General features: G+C 34.5%; 1 protein-coding gene across 1 annotated transcript in view; it reads right to left on the bottom strand.

Annotated features, from left to right (window-relative positions):
- The window catches only part of CNKSR2 (connector enhancer of kinase suppressor of Ras 2), a 274,536-nt gene that overhangs the window by 141,179 nt on the left and 111,684 nt on the right, over positions 1-21,673 (bottom strand). Inside the window, exons 5-6 of the mRNA XM_055339141.1 lie at positions 20,185-20,226; positions 2,241-2,360 (exon numbers count right to left, since the gene is read on the bottom strand). Of these exons, the coding sequence (XP_055195116.1) occupies positions 2,241-2,360; positions 20,185-20,226 (162 nt within the window). The remainder of the gene's footprint in view (positions 1-2,240; positions 2,361-20,184; positions 20,227-21,673) is intronic.

The raw sequence follows: 21,673 nt of genomic DNA, 5'->3' as shown, positions 1-21,673 counted from the left end.
ATGGTATCTGATTTTTAAAATGAAAAAAAAATATCATATAAAATTTCTATTTGGGCATCTCTTTAACATGAATCACAAGATAAATTTTATTTCACTTTTTATTAATAGTCAACATTTTGGTTTTTTCTTCCCCCCCTTGGAAATATTTTCCCAATGAAATGCTGTCAAGTGTCCTTTAAAAATTGTTTCTCTAGATGGTTCCGGTTTTAAAGTTACCCTCCTAAACCTCTTGTACTTCCCTTTGGCGATTCCAACTTTAGATGTGTGATAATAGGAAAAGCTTTGTTAAGGTATACTTCACTGAGATTGACCTCTATTGTATATCACATATGTGACATAGGGCAAATTGGTGAAAATCTGTGATTCCATTGTTCTCATTTGCAAAAATAAGAAAGTATCTAAAGAGTTGTGAGAAAACCCTTGGCAAATGGTAAGCACGCATGTATTTTCTTTTCTCTTCCAGATCTTTCTCAGACTAACTGAATCTGTTTCAAAGAGCAGACTTACATCTACCTCTTTCAAATTTAAAAAATAAAAGATGTGTCTAGGGCTATACCTTTCACTAAAAACATATGAAGATTTCTTAAAGTCCTTTAATTAGCACTGAATTGACTCACTTGACATGGTTACTATTTCTCACGATTTCAGTGGAAATTAGTGGGGGAAAAATCAGGCTCCTCTTTTCTCCAAATACTGTCCTTAGCACTGCAAACTCATAGAGGTAGAGGAAACCTTAAGGCTGATTTAGCTCACTCTCCCTTTCTGTCCCCAACATTCTACACATGAAAATAGCAAGGCCAAGAAGGTTAAATTTACTCCTCCATCTCCTCAAGATCACACTCACAGTTATATTTTATGTAAGTAATTTGTATCCCAGTGTCCTGACTCCTAGTCTAATAGAGTATGTATTAATTCCTGACTTCTCACTCCACAAATCATGCTGAGAGAGATTCTTTTTCCTTTATAACCACTGAAAAGGGGAATACAGAAAGGAAAAATTTTAATATTATAGGTTGAAAGATGCTTTAAATGAAACTGGATTGTGTAAAGATAACCAAAAGGAACAGTAGAATTTAAAATCATAAATTTAACTTCAAATAAGTTTATAAATGCTAAAAAATAAGCTCTTAAAACTTAAAATCTAAAAATAAAAATTTTGATATTGCACTCAGAAGCTATGATGATGACATACTTGCTAGCTATGTCTGAAATACTGATTTCCATCTTCCCAGGAAAACACTGATAAAAGCCACAAAAGCATGGAGAAACTATAGTTACCAAAAGTAATTTGCCAAATATCAGCAGAAAGTCACTCTGTCGAATAGATGGCCTCACTCTGAAAAATCAGTTATGAATTGAAGAAAAGCCACATAAAAAGTTAAACTTAGAGATCTTTTAGAATATATTAGTTAAGTTATATTATTTCCAAGATTTCTATGTTCTAAAATATCAATAATTATATCCCAGGAAAATTCATCCACAGCAAGAAAGTGGCAACACTGCAGCACCAAACTAACAAATCATAGTTGTGTATTGGGTAAGATGTTCTCTAGCCAGTTTCTTGTTTATTGTCTCTCTCTCATTAATAATAATTTTATATGCTTTCTTTCTAGAGGCCTATTAAAGAAAAAACTCTCCTTTGGTTTAAATTTATAACAATACAACTTTAATCAAGTGAACAAAATATATATGATTATCTTCATTATTACACAATAAAAAATACATCTCCTAGATGTCAGCCTAGTTTTGGCAAAATCCACCTGCTTACTCACTCTTGTAAGAAATAATGGATGTGAGTTATAAACAATATCGTGTTTGTTTGGCTTACACAACTTAAGGGAAAAGTGCCCTATTAAAACCATGACAAACCAAAGCAAAACAAACAAAACACCTACTTGCATGGGCAAGTAACACTGATTCTTAGTATAAAACTCTTAAACTTCCTTTAAACCTAAAGAACTTTGGTAGGGGGCAGGGTGAAAGAATGTAATAAAAGCTAATTTGTTACCAAAGTAAACAAGGTAATTTAGAAATTGCCATTTAAATTCTTTCATTTTCATTTATCTTTATAAAACTTATCGTGACAAACTCCCACTACTTTAATTTACCTCTAGAAAAAAAATACCAAAATATTTAGAGTTTGTTAGAATTTATAGATTCCCATATTTGGAGGCTGCTTTTCCCACATCATTAGCTGTCCGCTGATGGATGGCAGCTTTGACAAACGTGGTAGCTCTTACCAGCCCTTCACTTGGTTTGATGTTTGCCAGCTGAATCACTTCCAGGTGTGCAGACTGTGAAACCAGAGGATCCGATGACAGGGATATGATGTGGTCACAGACTCCAGAAAGAGTTTTACACTGAAAGTAAAGAAATTATGGTAATCACAGGTTGTATATAACATATGAATCACTTTTTGTTTTAATGTTCTTACAAGGATAAATAAAAGAAATGGTAGAAGTAGTTGACATTTTATTCTACAAAATCTGCCTAAGAAAGGTATTCAGGCGAATACACACACACACACACACACACACACACACACACACACACCCTACATTTATATTCTAAATTATGGTAATAGGAACTAAACGCTGAAGTATTAAAGAGAGTTATGGCTATGTATTGTTTCTATTATTTGATTCATCCGACCTAAAATCAAATGACTGTTTCTAAACAATCTTAATCATCTGAGAACTTCTTGAAAACTACCATTGGATTGAACTGAACTCAATAATTTCCAAAACATTGATGATCATGATCAGAAAAGTTAAAAGAAAAACCCAGTAACGACCAGGAAGATGAATCTTCCAAATCTCCTCAGTGAACTCCTCCTACTTATTTGTTTAGACTTTACTGCTCAAGGTTACCTTGGTATATAAAGTTTCCTACCTCCTCCAGGCAAAGTTTGCCATTTCCTCTATACTGGTTTCTCGGCATTCTATGAAGTCTGAAATTGTATAATTTCATTCTGAAGCCCTCTGGAGGCAGGAACCATGTCCTACTTATCTCTGACTTCTCTTTCTCGCCCCCCCCCACCACCCACACCAGGTAGAGAGATCCTATAACTTATAAGGTACTCAATAAGTTTGAACTGAGTAAACTGAAGAGAAAATGAGGTTTAACACTTAGTAGAGTGGCTGGACTGAGATTAGAAAGCCAGTACTTTAGGTTAGGATAAATCCATTCATACTGCTTATAGAATAGATTTAAAATATGTTATATCCATAATGATACAGTTAAGAGACATGGTAAAATTATAGAGAAAGTGGAACATTAAGTGAATGGAGCTTGGAGTATACTCTCCACAAATATACCAGCCTTTAGACACTTCAGACTCTCATTGTACTTACTAAAACCTGGTGTCCATCGTTCGGTTTATTATTTATTATTGTTACTATTATTTTACCTTTACTGTAGGAAGAGCTATTATTTTGCAGCAATCAAGGTGTCATCTTCTGTCCATTTCCAACATGTTACATTTGTCCTGTGACCACTGCATTGCTCTTTTGTAAGGGAGCACAGTTCTCTCTGCCTGGTCAATATAATAAGGACTCTCTTTTTATTTGCTGCATTCTGTGCATGGCCCATGGCCTCTCTGTCTGTGTTAGGTTCCGCTTCCTCACACCAAACAAACTGCCAAGCTAAATTTCCCTTGTAATCACACTCCTGTTTGTATCTGCTTCTCAAGGCTGCACTTTTATTGCAGCCATCAGCCTCCAGAGCCAGACATCAGCCGGCAAGATACCAATATCCATGGAAAAAACATGGGCTTGATATGAAGACAGATGTGGGCAATCACTACACTGCCAGTTACTTGCTGTGTAACTCTTAGCAAGTTATTTTATATCCTTGAGGCTCAACTTCCTCTTGTAGAAAACAGGATAATAAAAATTGCTTTATATGGTTCATATGACTAATCAGGTTAATGTATGTATTAATGTATGAAAAAGAGCCTAATATGGCTTCTATCCAAATAACATACTAAATAAATGCTTATTTTTCCCCTGTTGCTTTCTCTACCTTCAAAGGGCTTATTCCTTACTCATGAGATGAATTATCTCCTTATTCTTCATTACATGGCTTTGTTGACCATGTTATAATGACCAGTAATCACACTGCAAGGCCATGATGGGAGAGTTCACATCTCTTTACTCTCTCTGATGTTCAAATCTCAATGCTCAGATATAATGAACGTATTTACCCTGAAGAGCTGCTAAGCAGAGTGCCAAGAGGAAGAACATCTCCCAGAACTTGGGAATCCTACAGGGCCAGATGGAGGCACGTGACCTGTGCAGTTGCACAGGGGCCTGCACTTAGTATTATACTCTGCTGTTGTGCTCTTGGAATTCTCCATTGTTCTTGAACAAGGAATGGACTTGACATTTTCATTTTACACTAGGTCTCACATATTATGTAGCATATCCTGGGACCCCAGTTGTGTGTGCCTCTGTGTGTGTGTGTGTGTGTGTGTGTGTGTTTTAATTCCTCTTGAAAATATTCATCAGCAGCCATGGGGAAAAGAAATGAATGGCAGCACTTAACACAACAAGCAGCTGCATTTTAAATCGCTGCTGTTTGAAAGGAAAGAAAACACTTTGGGGCAGATTTAAATCTTTTAGCTATTCCTTTCCTCTCATGTGTGGGTACATTTTCATTCCTGTTTTCTCTTTATCTCAAGAGGAGAGATAATGTAGTTGATTCTTAAGAGTTTCTAAATAGGATACTTGGATTACATGATAATCTAAATGATATATATATGACATATATATATATATATAACATATAAATACATGTTAATCTAAATCAGTATACTAAAAAGAAACCTTTATAGTTTCTACAAATTGAAGTATTTCAAGAATCCAGTGCATAAATAGATAGGAAAGTAATGGATGTATATAAATGGCTCAATATGTGTACATTACAACATTCAGGGCCTCATAGAACACAGTGGTAATGAGCAAAAGTAGCTCTCCTATTCAGGCACTGGAAGCCCTTAGAAGTGCGGTAGAAGGAGGAAAGGCAGAAATAGTAGACTGTAGATGTGTTTACAAAAAAGAAAATACCAATTAAATTCACTGTATTAAGTTGCAAATCATTTTCTCAGATTCCTCTTCTTGAGCAATTTTGTTTGCCAAATACTTGCTATGTGCAAGGTCTGCTGGAATACAAAAGATGAGTAAAATGTTGACTTTACAGATTAAAGATCTTGAAAAAAATGGGAAGACTTAGAAAAGAAACTCCACTAGAACCTTGTTGCCTGTTTTAGAGATAATGTACTAGAATCTTTATATTGTAGTATTTGGCACTTGACTAAGTAAGCCAATTAGAAGGAGTATAAAATGGTCTGGCTTTATATGCTAATTCTGTACTCATTACTGCATCATACATCAAGCCACTGCAGGAAACCACATTAAGAATACTAGGCAAAGTTCCAGGGAAGTTATTTAACGCATTCTTGTAAAAAGTAAATTTGCACGTTCAGTAAAATCATGTGATATTATGTTGTTATCATTTTAAAGCACATTATTATCTACTGGGTATTATACTACTTCATAGTATATTCTAGAAAAATAAAATTAACTATAAGATGGTAAAATATATCCTCTATTCTGTCATTATAAGTGAACATCAATATTACAGAGTACCTACCACATGTCTGGCACAATGTGAAATAGTTGACCTTTGAGCAACATGGGTTTGAACTGTGTGGGTCCACTTAAGTGCAGAATCTTTAGAGTACAGTACTGTAAATGTATTTTCCTTAGTATTTCCTTAATAACATTTTCTTTTCTGTAACTTACTTTATTGTAAGACTACACTATATATACTATATGACATACAAACTATATGTTGATCACCAATTTATCTCATAGGTAAGGCTTCTGGTCAACAGTAGGCTATTTAATAGTTAAAGGTTTTGTTGGGAGTCAAAAGTTTATACACAGGTTTTCAACTGTGTAGCGGTTTGGTGCATTGTTAAAGGGCCAGTTATACTTCATATTCATTATCTCATTTATCCTTATAACAATTTCCTGAAGTAGATATTATTATAGCCAGCATAGCAGAAGAGAAAGCAAGGCTAAATAAACAGATCAAAGTCATTGCCTTGGCAGAAGAAGGACTTGAATTCTTAATCTTAATGCTTACAATCTCTTATTTCAGTCCTTAAGTTTCAACTTGTTTTTGATCAAATTCATTTTGTATTGCTTAAAACCTAAGTATGTATTAAATGGATGTTATATAGCACACTTAAATTATGTAGTGTAATGAAATACAAGGCAATCCTGAAGCATTCTTGCAATTTAGAATGCAGTTTAGATAAAGAGTAGTAGATTTGAGACTGAAAGGCACAGCTCTCTGGGAAAACTTAAAGTTATTTTAGCAGCAAAAGAACAACTCTATTCTAGCTAGAAGATGACTTGGTAATCACTTGTATTAAGGGTATTTTTCTGCTATTTTTGCAATATTCATGCCAAAAAATTTAAATTCTAAAAACAGAAAGAAAAATTTGAACCTAGAATTAAAGCCCAGTAAATAATACACCTTTAATAAAGCTAAAGGAAACATAAAATGGCAATGAGTATTATAATTGATCCTTGGATTCTGTTATAAGCTACCCAAGATGGTGACAAAAAAAATAGTGACTAAATAGCAGTTGACGAACAATGCTAACTCTGACTCAAGAACCTTTTATTTTTATTTTTTTTTCAAGAACCTTTTAAAACAAAAAAGGGTACTGGGCTAGAATTAGTGGTACTGTGACTTTTTTTCTCTACAGTTGTTCATGCTAATTTCAGTCATGAGTTAATATAATATTACATATTTCAGAATGAAATGGAAAATTTTCATATTATGTTCTATATACATACTATATTTTATATATATTTGCACATATGTGTATGGCTGGTTCACCCAAAACTAAAAGTTCTAAAGGGGAAAAAAATCTGAGCACAGCATGTTTAGTACAAAATGGTTTTAAAACAGTTGTAAAAGCAACATTTTAGTCACTGTGGAGATTTGAGAAACAGCAACCTTTCGCTAATATATTAACTAGTAGTAACAGCATTATTTCATTATTGTTGACTTTATTAAATACTTTTTAAATTAATATATGAAGTTTCAGCTATTGTATTTTAAAAAGGAAACACCGAAAGTACTCTAGGTACAAACAATAGTGAAAGGCTAAGGGATAGGAAAGAAGTTTTTCCTATGTGGGTTAGCATCGGAGCATACTTAGACATGAATGAGCTACTGAAAATATTTTTATTTATGTTTTTCCAAATAAGTGAAGTATTGGGTCAGTTATTCTGAGTGTTCTGGAGGAAATGAATGGAACTATCTTTAGATTAGAAAATTAGAAATTCATTTGACATATGAAGAACTTCAGGCTCATAAACTTAACAAAAGATTTTACAAAAGGACATTTGTTTTGTTTTGGGTATATACATATATGCAAGGGACAAGAATATAAAAGCCAAGATAAAATGGAGAAACAACAAACGAATGTATAAACATTTTAAGAAGGCAACAATAATATGAAAGGTACAATTTAAGAACAGCTTAAATGATTCAGGTTTTCTTATCAATAAAATGGAAATAGTAACAAAAGTTTTATTTTGATATTGTATACACTTTAAAAGTTATTAATATAAATAATATTTCAATTAAAATAGTCTAGAGGACAAAGCATGTTTTAATTTTTTAATTTGGTTTGTATATTAGTATAATTCAGTATTATAAATCATGCAATTCTATGCCAATTTAGGGCAGCATTTGCATTGTATTTTTGAACAAGACAGGTTTTGTTTTATAAAACAGTACACATTTATTTTAATATTAGTGAGAACTCTAAATTATAAAAGCCTCATTCAGAAATATAGTATTCTTAGTATCTTAGTACTTAACAGATCTCTGTTGAGCTAACAATTTTGTACTTTTTAAAAAATATTTTATTTATTTGAGAGAGAGAGAGAGAGAGAGAGAAAGAAAGAGAACATAAGCAGGGGGAGTGGCAGAGGGAGAGAGAGAGAAGCAGGCTCCCCACTGAGCGGGGAGCCTGATGTGGAGCTCAATGCTAGGACCCCGGGATCATGTCCTGAGCTGAAGGCAGATGCTTAACCAGCTGAACCACTCAGGCATCCCATAATTTTGTACTTCTAGTAACAAGATGCAAGGAGTGAACAATCATAGGTAACTTTGAAAATAAAATCCACAAACAGAATTTAGATTGGTATTCAAAACTATTATTCCACATAAACATTCTCCAGCACATGAAGAATTTCTTGCTCATATTGAATAAAGAGAATTGAATGGGAGACTTTTTTTAAAGATTTTATTTATTTATTCATGACAGACGCACAGAGAGAGAGAGAGAGAGAGGCAGAGACACAGGCAGAGGGAAAAGCAGGCCCCATGCAGGGAGCTTGATGTGGGACTCGATCCCAGGACTCCAGGATCACGCCCTGGGCTGAAGGCAGGCGCTAAACCGCTGAGCCACCCAGGGATCCCTGGGAGACAGTTTTTTAAACTTAAAACTAATACAATAGAATAAAATTTCAATTTTAACCTAAATTAAAAATTCTATTTGTATACAGTAAAGATTAAGAGGTTCAAATAGCTTCAGAGTGCAACTGTAAGGAACAAATAAATGAAAGTTACATGAAATTTGTTCCAACAAGACCTAGAAAACTCTGCAATTCCTTTAGGTTTCAAATTCTGATGGTGGAGAAAAAAACACAACAACTAACAAAATGAAAAGAAACCACCACAACCATTTTATAAAGCCATTCATCCACTCAACAATCACTGAGTATCTGCTAATAATTCAAATGCGAACTATTATGTTCAAGTATTTCACAACTGGGAGTGTTGCAGGTGATCAGTTTGGCTTTGTGCTTATTATCACTGACATTAAGCATGCTGTCCTTGTGTTCCTGATAATGGAAAGGAGGCGATAACACTTTAAAATAACCATCATCTGCAAATGATGAGGTCAGTACCAAATAGTGAGAGAACATCAGTCCCAAATGTGTATACCTGCTCTGATGAGCAAGAAGTGGACCCATGACACTTCCAACTTACTTCCAATAGCATTCCTCAGACATCCTGTTCTGAATTAAAGTTGAGACAGGAGGCTCCACTCTCCTCTGGTTTCTGATAGGGAAACAGTCATCTGGAAACCAGAATTTGATCTAGGAAAATGTCCATTCTATTTGTCTGTTCTCTCAAGGGCAAGAAATAGAGGTAGGCCGACTTGCAGTGGGTCCCCAGGTAGTTGAGAGAACATTCATTAGGGGTCGTGCTACTTTCGAGGCTCAAAATTAACAAGGGTCTGGCCATACCAGTGGCTCAACTAAGATGTAGGTTATTAGGAAGAGGATGCCATTTTCCTTTAGACTCGAATAGCAAGACTGAAGAAGTTCATTATGATTAGACAAACTTCATGAAAATCCAGGCACTATATATATAGTTTACGGGCAGAAAGGGAACAAATAGCTGAGACCAGGGAGCAATGTCTTCATTTATAGTTGAGAAATTAAAAATTGCCAATGTGGTTTTTTGGGAGGAAAGAGCTGATTGCATTGTGCCAATTATGGATTTACTGGCTCTCAGCTCTAAATTCACCTGTCAATGCTTGCTCTGTGATATGGTCTGGACTCTTCAGGTATGTCTGCTTTACAGAAAGCACACTGTTAAGATCTTATCAGTAGAGGGCGCTAAAGAAACATTACAGGGGGAAGGAGGCTTCTCTTTCAGGTTCCCTAGTGTTGCATTTTGTTTTGTCTTGTTCCTACTGCATGGTCCATCAGTGATGGATGTGTGTGAGAACATCCTGTGGTGCCCAGTCCCTCAGTAACCTTGAAGCCTTGGCCTGGGCTCAGGGATCACCATCATGGGGTCCTCTCAGCCTCATACCCACAGTACCACCCCACCCTCTGTGAGCCCTCCCACCAGCATCACTTGCTTATATCCTGGAAGATTGTTTCCTATTTGCCTGGTAACAGTGGACCAGCTCTGACTTAGGCAACCCAGTGAAGATGCAACCCTCTGGTTCCAATGAGTTCTGACCTTCAGCCTGAAATCCTTGGTTGGTGGGAGGGTGTCTGCCTATTAATTGTTCTTCCTTGAATATACTCCTCCTTGACCCCATCCTAGGGAACACTTTACATTTTCTTTACATCTGTATAGGTACCCTTCTATCATAGTTTAATTATCTATCTATCTATCTAAAATATTTTATTTATTTATTTGAGAGAGAGATCAGAGGGAGAGGGACAGACTCTGGGCTGAGTGGGGAGCCTAACAGGAAGTTCGATCCCACGACCCTGAGACTATGACCTGAACTAAAATCAATAGTTGGATGCTTAACCAACTGAGCCACCCAGGCACCCCTGTTTAATAATTATTTAGATTAAACTTGTTGTTTAAGTTACAGTTTGATTTCTGTCCAGACTGATTCTATTACCTTGATGAAGAAATTTACAGTGACTGCAACTATAGTTAAAAAATCCAGTGTCCAAAAAAAATCCATACTGTCTTTGATCATATACAGAATGGTCTCATGGCAGTGTGGCAGGATACAAAATCAATGCCCAGAAGTCAGTGGCATTTCTATACACTAACAATGAGACTGAAGAAAGAGAAATTAAGGACTCAATCCCATTTACAATTGCACCCAAAAGCATAAGATACCTAGGAATAAACCTAACCAAAGAGCTAAAGGATCTATACCCTAAAAATTATAGAACACTTCCGAAAGAAATTGAGGAAGACACAAAGAGATGGAAAAATATTCCATGCTCATGGATTGGCAGAATTAATATTGTGAAAATGTCAATGTTACCCAGGGCAATTTACATGTTTAATGCAATCCCTATCAAAATACCATGGGCTTTCTTCAGAGAGTTAGAACAAATTATTTTAAGATTTGTGTGGAATCAGAAAAGACCCCCAATAGCCAGGGAGATTTTAAAAAAGAAAACCATATCTGGGGGCATCACAATGCCAGATTTCAGGTTGTACTACAAAGCTGTGGTCATCAAAACAGTGTGGTACTGGCACAAAAACAGACACAGAGATCAATGGAACAGCGTAGAGAATCCAGAAGTGGACCCTCAACTTTATGGTCAACTAATATTCGATAAAGGAGGAAAGACTATCCACTGGAAGAAAGACAGTCTCTTCAATAAATGGTGCTGGGAAAATTGGACATTCACATGCAGAAGAATGAAACTAGACCACTCTCTTGCACCATACACAAAGATAAACTCAAAATGGATGAAAGATCTAAATGTGAGACAAGATTTCATCAAAATCCTAGAGGAGAACACAGGCAACACCCTTTTTGAACTCGGCCACAGTAACTTCTTGCAAGATACATCCACGAAGGCAAAAGAAACAAAAGCAAAAATGAACTATTGGGACTTCATCAAGATAAGAAACTAAAAGACAACCTACAGAATGGGAGAAGATATTTGCAAATGACGTATCAGATAAAGGGCTAGTTTCCAAGATCTATAAAGAACTTACTACACTCAACAGCAAAGAAAAAAACAATCCAATCATGAAACGCCCAAAAGACATGAACAGAAATCTCACAGAGGAAGATATACACATGACCAACACGCACATGAGAAAATGCTCCGCATCACTTGCCATCAGGGAAATACAAATCAAAACCACAATGAGATACCACCTCACACCAGTGAGAATGGGGAAAATTAACAAGGCAGGAAACCACAAATGTTGGAGAGGATGCGGAGAAAAGGAAACCCTCTTACATTGCTGGTGGGAATGTGAACTGGTGCAGCCACTCTGGAAAACTGTGTGGAGGTTCCTCAAAGAGTTAAAAATAGAACTGCCCTATGACCCAGCAATTGCGCTGCTGGGGATTTACCCCAAAGATACAGATGTAATGAAATGTCGGGACACCTGCACCCCGATGTTTCTAGCAGCAATGTCCACAATAGCCAAACTGTGGAAGGAGCCTCGGTGTCCATCGAAAGATGAATGGATAAAGAAGATGTGGTCTATGTATACAATGGAATATTACTAAGCCATTAGAAATGACAAATACCCACCATTTGCTTCAACGTGGATGGAAGTAGAGGGTATTATGCTGAGTGAAATAAGTCAAACATTATATGGTCTCATTCATTTGGGGAATATAAATAATAGTGAAAGGGAATAGAAGGGAAGGGAGAAGAAATGGGTAGGAAATATCAGAAAGGGAGACAGAACATGAAGACTCCTAACTCTGGGAAACGAACTAGGGGTGGTGGAAGGGGAGGAGGGCGGGGGGTGGGGGTGAATGGGTGACAGGCACTGAGGGGGGAACTTGACGGGATGAGCACTGGGTGTCATTCTGTATGTTGGCAAATTGAACACCAATAAAAAATAAATTTATTATTAAAAAAAAGAATGGTCTCAGATGAAGATGACCCTTCAATTTATCACTTCATGTGACCATACTGTTTTTTACTGATTTTGTAAGTTATCACCAAAGAATTATGGCCTTTGGACCTTAGAAAAACACAGATACTCCAATCCTCCAACTTAATCAGAAAGGCTAATTTAGTTTGTTCACAGCTAGCAAGTGCCAGAATGAGGTCAGGACACCAAATCTCTTTAACTCTCAAATTGGTACTCTTTCTACTACATTACTCTGCCTCACTTGACTCCCCAACAAAAACAAATATTCTTTGAGAACAAGGACTGCACAGTCAGAGTTAGTCTGTGTAAGCATTTTATAATGCATAATGTGATCAGCAAATGTAATGTTAGTAAGAATATCCATATAAACGTACTGATGTACATAATGTCTATCCAAATCATAATAAAACACATTAAAAAGAGATTATCTTGGGATGCCTGGGTGACTCAGTGGTTTAGCGCCTGCCTTTGGCCCAGGGTCTGATCCTGGAGTCCCTGGATTGAGTCCCACATCGGGCTCCCAGTGTGGAGCCTGCTTCTCCCCTCTGCCTATGTCTCTGCCTCTCTCTGTGTGTCTCTCATGAATAAAAAAATAAACTATTAAAAAATAAAAAGAGATTATCTTAATTCATTATGTATGGCCACATTCACTTTAGAATATACACACACTTTCTTTTTGTCCTAGAAAAGACAAACATTTTTTACCTCCATTATATTCTGATTTCTTAGTTCCTCCATAAGACATTGATTGTGGAGAAGTTAAGTTACAGTTAAAATAATTTATAAGGCAATTAACCATCAAAATGTCAAAACCTGAAGATAGTCTAATACAACACTCAAGAAATCAATGCCTATTTCAGTAATAGCGTTAGCATGCTTCTTCAGGCTGAGCACAAAGACAGTGAAGGAGGCCAATACAGAAGGGTCACATTAACTGTGAAAACAAAGAAGCCTCTTATTAATGCTTTTCACCTATAAAATTCAGTATTAGAATTCCTGTTTTAATGAGAGAGCCCATAATTTGCATGTCTGAATACTACAGTTACAACTAAAATATCAACCATACATTTAAAAGAAAAATCTCCACTTTCAACAGCTCCAAACCACAGCTTTAAGAGAGAGTCTGGCTATAATTGCCAAAGTTTCCTTTTCAAAGCATTAGGGACATTTTGAAGACCAATGTAAAATTATTTTTATGATGTCATTAGAGTGCCACTATTTTAAAGAAATCTTTAAAGATAAAATAGCAATATCATTTTTATTTTATTATGGGATGCTGCTGTCCTACTCCTTATATCCTCAAGCTTTAGGGTAATCAGAAGAAAGATATGCTTACATAAATAATAGAATGTAGATGGTGGGGCAGTCTCAAATAAGCTCTTTATTTTCTCCTCAAGGCTCTTCCCTTAGATCTGTTGATTCTGTGTAGTTTTAGCCATTTCTAGTCTAGATACCAGAGAAGGCACAATACTCTCAGCCCAGATGGAGTTTAGGAGTAAAGAACACATACATTTAAAGATAGGAAAAAAATTACATGAATATTTATGAAATAAAACAAGTAGTCAACATGCCAAAATAAGCCTAATTCATGATCAAACCTAAATAAGTAAAGAAAAAGAATAGCTTGGAGGAAAAAGAGAAAAGAGCATTTATGAGAATGTCCTTTCTATAAACTGTAAAGTACTATATAACAAAAAGATAATCTTAATACTAACATAATAAAATAGGCATTCATTGTATTTATTCTTTTCGTTATTTTTATGAAAAAATGAGGATAAAATGCCAGTACGAAGCAAGTGCCATATATAAGACCACACTGTTGGTCAGTGTAAAAGCTGTGTATTTGAGCTCAGTACAATCAGATTTAAACAATGTGACTTTCGTGATCATGTCTGACCTGAGATTTCCAGGAGTTCACCAAAGCTGACAAGTGTTCCAGGCCCACCAACGAGAGCAGCAGGGCTGTAATAAGCACAGTTTAAGTCTGCCAAAGCACAAGGTCTCAAATGGCTTGTCAGGAGTGCTTCTCTCTCCAGATTCAAAGACTTAGTGAAAGATGGGAAAAAAAGTAGGATATGGAACCCAAGAAAACTCCAGATTTTCTGTACCTGATTTACTGTTTATAAAACCAGCATCTGTGCAGAGCAAAAACAGATGGGCTCCAACATATCAGGGAAGGTGTCATCAGGGCCAAAGCCTAACTGAGAGGGAAATATCAGATCAAGAGAGAGGAAATACCTAAATACCTTCCTGCTTATCATAAGCCAATAATCACTCAGATGTATAGTGGACTCATCATCTGCATTTCCTTTTTGCCCTTTATGACTGCACTTTGCTGTCAGTTCCATTATACTTAATGACAAATTCTAAGGAAACCCAAGTTATCCAGTTTCCTTTTGTTCATTCTCACATTTCAGATTCCCAGACATCTCTGTCTACCACAACAATCAACCAACCAACCCTCTTTTCCATCCAGCTTTTTGGTCTTCTGAGTCTCCTACTTTTGAATTTTAAGCATAAAAAACTCCCATCTTAAAGAACTGTGAGCAACAGGAAATCTAATGTGTGTACCATAAAATTATCCACTGAAAGCCATCAAGATTATGAATCTAATAGAATACATACTTCTGTAATTTTTATTATAAAAGCAATGCAAGGGCACCCTGGTGGCTCAGTTGGTTAAGTGTCTGGATTTGACTTTGGTCATGATCTCAGGGTCCTGAGATAGGGCTGCATCAGGCTCCCTGCTCAGCAGGGGGTCTGCTTCCCTCTCTTTCCCTCTCCCTCCCCTGCTTGTGCTCTCTCTCATTCTCTGTCAAATAAATAAAATCCTTAATTTTAAAAAAAGCAATGTAGGGCACTGGGGTGGCTCAGTGGTTGAGTGTCTGCCTTTGGCTCAGGACATGATCCCGGGGTCCTAGGACTGAGTCCTGCATCATGCTCCCTGCAGGGAGCCTGCCTCTCCTTCTGCCTATGTCTCTGACTCTCTCTGTCTCTCATGAATAAATAAATAAAATCTTTAAAAAATAAACAAAAATTTTTAAAAAGCAATGCAAACTAATCGAAGAAAATTGGGAAGATATTTAAAATTTTTTTAAAAATCAGCTATTATCTTATTAAGTAAACACAATAAATATTAACAGAATATTTTCTTTTAAAATTTTCAACAATGATGACTTGTATTTATCATGCTTTTAATCTGGTTTTTACTTAACATTATTATTTAGAATCTTTTTTTCAACACTGGAACATAAATATTTTAGGTATATTCATAAATATAATTTATTCATAAATTATACATTCAAATATAATTTCAAATAGTAACTATGAATAATAAATATTTTATCTCGTAATTGTACCATAATTTACTGACACATTACCCTATTCTATCATATTTTTCGCTATTATACATTATGCTACTCTAAATTCTTGCTACGGAAAATCTTATTGTGTTGTATAATTTTTTAGACCAGATTCTCATGATAGTTTAGGAATATAGACTCTGGAGCCAGACTGCCCAAGTTAAATTCTGTCTTAAATCCTTTCCAACTGTGTCACTTCAAGAAAGTCAACTAACCTTCCTGTGCTTTGTTTCCTTATCTGTAAAATGGAGAGGATAGTAATAAAATCTATCTCATAAGGTTGTTATGAGTATAAATTATTAGTTTATATACAGCACTTTTTGAAATTGTGCCTGAGGCGCAATAATACCAGTATTAATGTTTCTGAGCCTTAAAATTGCCTAAAACTTAAAAAGGCTTAAAGAATGTACATGCAAAAAAAAAAAAAAGAATGTACATGCATAGCAGTAAGGTATGTCCATTATAATTTCATTCGATTCTCATCAGGATTTGAACATTTTTAATGTGTGTTTTTGTATCTGTATGTATTTGTGTTTATGAATTAATATGTGAAAATTTGTACTTCATTACTATGTCAGAGGGATTCCTTGTTTTCTGGGGAAAATAGCCACTGGGAAGTAATGGTAGTCTTTGTGATTTAAGTTGGGGATGCAGAACTTACCTCTTTAAGAAATATATAAATCCAGTGATATTTGTATTACCTTTCTGATTTATCTAATGATACTTATCTATTTCATTTATTTAATTTTTTAATTTAAATTCAATTTGCTAACATATAACACCGAGTGCTCATCCTATCAAGTGCCCTCCTTAGTGCCTGTCATCCAGTTACCCTATCCCCTACCACCTCCCCTTAATTGATTTACTTAATAACCTTCATTTATTTTTTTATTTTTTATTTTAAAAAATCTTTTAAAAGATTTTATTTTATTTATTCATGAGAGACACAGAGAGAGCAGCAGAGACACAAGCAGAGGGAGAAGCAGGCTCCATGCAGGGAGCCCGACACAGGACTGGATCCCGGGACTCCAGGATCACGCCCTGGGCTGAAGGTGGTGCTAAACCGCTGAGCCACCCAGGAGTCCCAATAACCTTCATTTAAAAACAGCATGCATACATTTTTTTATTCCTCACTATCTATTATAGACTCAATGTCTGTGCCTCCTTCTAAATTCTTATGTTGAAACCTAATCCCCGAAGTGATGTTTTTTGGGAGTGGAGTCATCGAGAGGTGACTAGGTCATAAGAGCAGAGCCCTTTTAATTGGATTTGATTAGTGTCCTTATAAAAGAGATTCCAGAGGTTTCCCTCAACTCTCTCACCTGTAAAGACCCTCTATGAACCAGGGAATAGGCCCTCACTAGACACAGAATCTGTAGCCACCGAATCTTGGACTGCCAGCCTCCAGAAGTATGTGAAATGTTTGTTGGTTAGGCCCCTTAATCTAGGGTATTTTTGTTATAACAGCATGGATGGCATCTGGTTTTGTTTTTCACTCTAGCTCTTTGGTACCACAAGTATCCTATTCTAGAATTGGAAACTTTTGCTTAATTTATTTGTTAAACTTACTCAAATACATTTTTCAAAAAGGTACTTTAGTGATCTTGTTGATCTAAAAATATCTTTTTGTTGCTTTCACACATGAATGATAATTTTGATATAAATATTTTGGGGCACTACTTTTCTTGAAAGATTTAGGTCTTTTGTTTCATTGTTTTCTGGCACTTATGGTTTCACAGTACACATCTCAATACAATATAATTTTTGTTTCTTTGAAGTCAAAACCTTTCATGTGTCTCTTCCCACTGGTTAAATGAATGTAGTTGCTTCTTGCCATAAAACTGTAAAATGTTACCAGAAAATACCTTGAAACTGTTATCTTTCCAATTCACTCTTTGACTTGTTTGAGAAATTCAATTTTCCCAATTTTTACTCTTAAATTTTCTATTATATCCTTCATTGTTTACTATTGTTTTCTTCCTTAGAAATTAATAATTAGTTGAAGGTGGATTAATCAAAACCTATTCTCTATAGCCATTATCTTCTCTCATTTTTTGACTTTTTATTAGTTTACTAAAAATCTGAGTGTCAATAAAGTTTATTTCTCATTGTTTCAATTTTCTGCAATAACCATGCTTTTACTGCTTTCAGCATGGTTCAATTTCTATTTCCGTGTTCTTAGTTTTAAAGATTGTTTTTTTAGTTCATTTTGTGCTTATTTTGTAGTGGCTTTGCCTTCTTTAGAGTATGGTATTCTATTTTAATGCAAACAATATTCTTTCGATTTTATTGAGATCATTAAATAGATGTTCTAAATAGACTTACTACATGAGGAAGAATTTTCTTCTGATATACGAGAGGATACTTTTCTTTCCCATTCGTTTTCTTTACTCATCCTTAAATAAAGATCTATTTCAAGAAAAGACACACCTCACAACTTTTCTGAGCTATCTCAGTTTGTCCAGCTGTTGAAGAGTACTCTGATGCTTATAATTGCCTATGGAACTCCTAGGAAATAGCAGGTTTTCATGATTAAGTTCTTTTTTCTCTTCATAATTAGCCTCCACTACCCTCTAGACAAAATAAAGTTATAGGAATTGAGTCTGGGCTATGACAGTTGATGTTCTAGTGCATATCTCAAGTTACACATTTGTATGAGTACTCTGACTCAACTACCATAGAAACAAGAAGAACATTCAAAATCAGTCACAATTTGATTCTAAACAAGTTATATCAAAATTCAGGCTTTTTATTTTCTGGTGTATATAAAAAAAGGGAAATAAAAACACAAATACTGGAAAGAAGGTCATGTGATTATAAACAATTGTACTTAGAAGATATTAATATTCTCATTTTACATAATAAGAGCAAAGTCTCCTACAAATATCAAATCATTATGTTATATGCCTGAAACTAATATAATGTTATGGGTCAATTACAGGAATAAATATTTTTAATTGTTAAAATTTACTTCAAAAGAATCTTAAAGAAAGTTAAAGCACTTGACTAAGGTCATGTAGATAACAAAGTTAGAATTAGGGTTCAGATGGTTTAGACTTAACATGATTTCCTACACACAACAGGAAATCTGGACAGAGACTTTTTTGAATATTTTGTTTTAAAGAAAGAATTCTAGTATCATATACCAAGTGATATACTATACAATTTTATTAGTTTTTAAAAAGAATCTTACTTTGAGAAAAGTAACATGCAAGTATATAACCTTCTACTGCAGGCTAGCCCATTAAAAAGCCAGGAATGGAGAAGTGGAAATAGACAAATATCACATGATTTCACTTGTATGTGGAATTTAAGAAACTGAACTAACAGGCAAAGGAGGGGAAAAAAGAGAGGCAAACCAAAAAACAGACTCTTAACTACACAGAACAATCTGATGGTTCCTGGAGGGGAGGTGGGTTGGGGGATGGATAAAATAGGTGAGGGAGATGAAGGAGTGCACTTGTCGTGATGAGCACTGGATACTGTATGGAAGTGTGGAATAACTATATTGTACATCTGAAAGTAATATTACACTGTATGTTATCTAACTGGAATTTAAATAAAAACTTCAAAAATGTTAATAAAAAATAAAATAACTCTAAAAAAAGAAAATACAAGTGCTTTCTAAGCTAAACTGATTGGTTAATGCCATCCACAGTCTCAATCATCATCAGACAGCATCTTTAATTCTCACTAGCTGGAATGTGAAATTGCCAAAGTAATATATTGCATTCATTTCTAAACTTCTTCAATGGTATTTATGTTGTCACTCATTTCTAACAGAGGTCTTCACCTCTGAGGACATAACTTGAACACCAAGTTACGGATTTACGAAAAGCAGCAAACTATTCATTAACAAGAAAGGAATAACTTTTTCTAAAGTATAATGTACTGACATTCCATTTCTCGTAATAAAATATCTTCAAAGTTATTAACTGATTAAACAAATATTGCCAAATTAAAATTTGGAAGGTTGTTTGGTGAGTACAGAATCTGATCAAAGGCAGATTAATTATTTTATTAAGTATTTCATCCAAATGATGATAGGTTGTTTATCCCACTATACAACCAAATGCTTTTCTCTCTTTTTGTCACAAATGAACAGCAAAAAATTCTGATTTAAAGTTCCCTTTTTTCTAGTTTCATTATATTCCATCCTTTCTACATATTACAATCTTAAAATTTGTATCACATTGTATCATATTTTCCTATTAGCATACAAAAGAATGGTTGTAACTAATATAACTGTTTTTTATTCTTTTTATATTCTTTTGTACTTTTTCTATAAGATAAACAGAGCTCATTTTTATAGACTATAGCTTTTTACTTAATTACTAGTTAAAGAAATATTTTTAATGAAGATGAAAATAAATCCAAGCATACTTACCACGTGAAGAATTTTATTCTCTGTTTCATACACAGTACAATCCTTTAAAAAAAGAAACATATACATTAGTTTTTAAAAAACCACACATTCTTTTTAAAATACTTTCTTAGGAAATGAATTACAATTTGAAAAAGTCTTGACAATTCAAGTAAAAACAGCAATAAGAATAGGAAAAAAAATCTGGAACGTTATATGCCAAAATATTCATAGTAGTTAGCTCTGATGGTTAGTTACAGAGATAGTCTAATTTTTGCTTAACTATATTTTTTAATTTTACACACATATAATAAAGAATAATATACATTAAACATATATAAAATCAAATATTAGAAAAAATTATTGCAACCATTTTCTATCTAAATTTTTATGTGATAAATATTTTAAAAAATATTTCCAACATTTCAAATACTAATTTATTATACACCAGAACATTAGAAAAAACACTAATATTTATTTCAATAGTCATATCTTAATCTCAAAAATGCTTTTATATTTTCAACCATTCCAGGCTATTAAATCTTTTATATTATGTATTTAAAATTGGTATACACTACTAATCTGAAGTTCATAGTTTTTACCTAAAATTGGATCCTTGAAATAATAAAAAATTGTTTTTAAAAATCCATTGTCTTTTTTCCTGCAATTGCTAGACTTATAATGAGCCAAAACATAGCAAAGAGATCTTGGCTTAGAAACTTTGTTTCTATGGCTCATTTTTTCTTAAGAAGTTTATAAAATGGGCATGTTATTAGTAGCAACCCAAAAGGGTGTTGTGAGGATTAAATCAGAAAATGGATAAATGGCTTAGCTTAGCACAGTATTTGGCATACAGTAAGTAATAAATACATTTGAGCCATGAATTATCATTGTTATATGTCTTTATTTTAAAAATTTATACTAATTACCTTCACTTCAAAATATATAGTTAACTAATTACTATTTGACAATCTAATTTTGAAAGAATAACCATGTTTCAAAATACAACATATTTTAAGGAATGATAGTCCATTTCATTTTTTCCCCTGAATTTAATTTAAAAAAAGGAATCTTGTTGAACATAGATGTTTCCAAAAAAGATTTTATTTATTTATTCATGAGAGACACAGAATGAGTGGCAGAGACATAGGCAGAGGGAGAGGTAGGCTCCATGCAGGAAGCCCGATGTGGGACTCGATCCCGGGACTCTGGGATCACGCCCTGGTCCAAAGGAAGATGCTCAACCACTGAGCCACCAGGCGTCCCTAAATATAGTTTTTGATAATGCCATTCGATAATGCAATACCTTGTCAGAAGTATTATATATTTTTATCAGGGGCAAAAGTTTTATTTTTTTGCATATTTTTTCATTGGAGTTTGATTTGCCAACATACAGTATAACACCCAGTGCTCATTCCATCCAGTGCACCCCTCAGTAAGAGACTCTTAACTCTGGGAAACAAACAAGGGGCAAAAGTTTTAAATTTAAATTTAGGCCTGATTTATTTCACAA

This window comes from Nyctereutes procyonoides, unplaced genomic scaffold, assembly GCF_905146905.1.
Source record: "Nyctereutes procyonoides isolate TBG_1078 unplaced genomic scaffold, NYPRO_anot_genome, whole genome shotgun sequence".
Taxonomy (NCBI): Eukaryota; Metazoa; Chordata; class Mammalia; order Carnivora; family Canidae; genus Nyctereutes; species Nyctereutes procyonoides.
The sequence above is the reverse complement of the archived record's forward strand: the minus strand, read 5'-3'. Positions and strand labels throughout refer to the sequence as shown.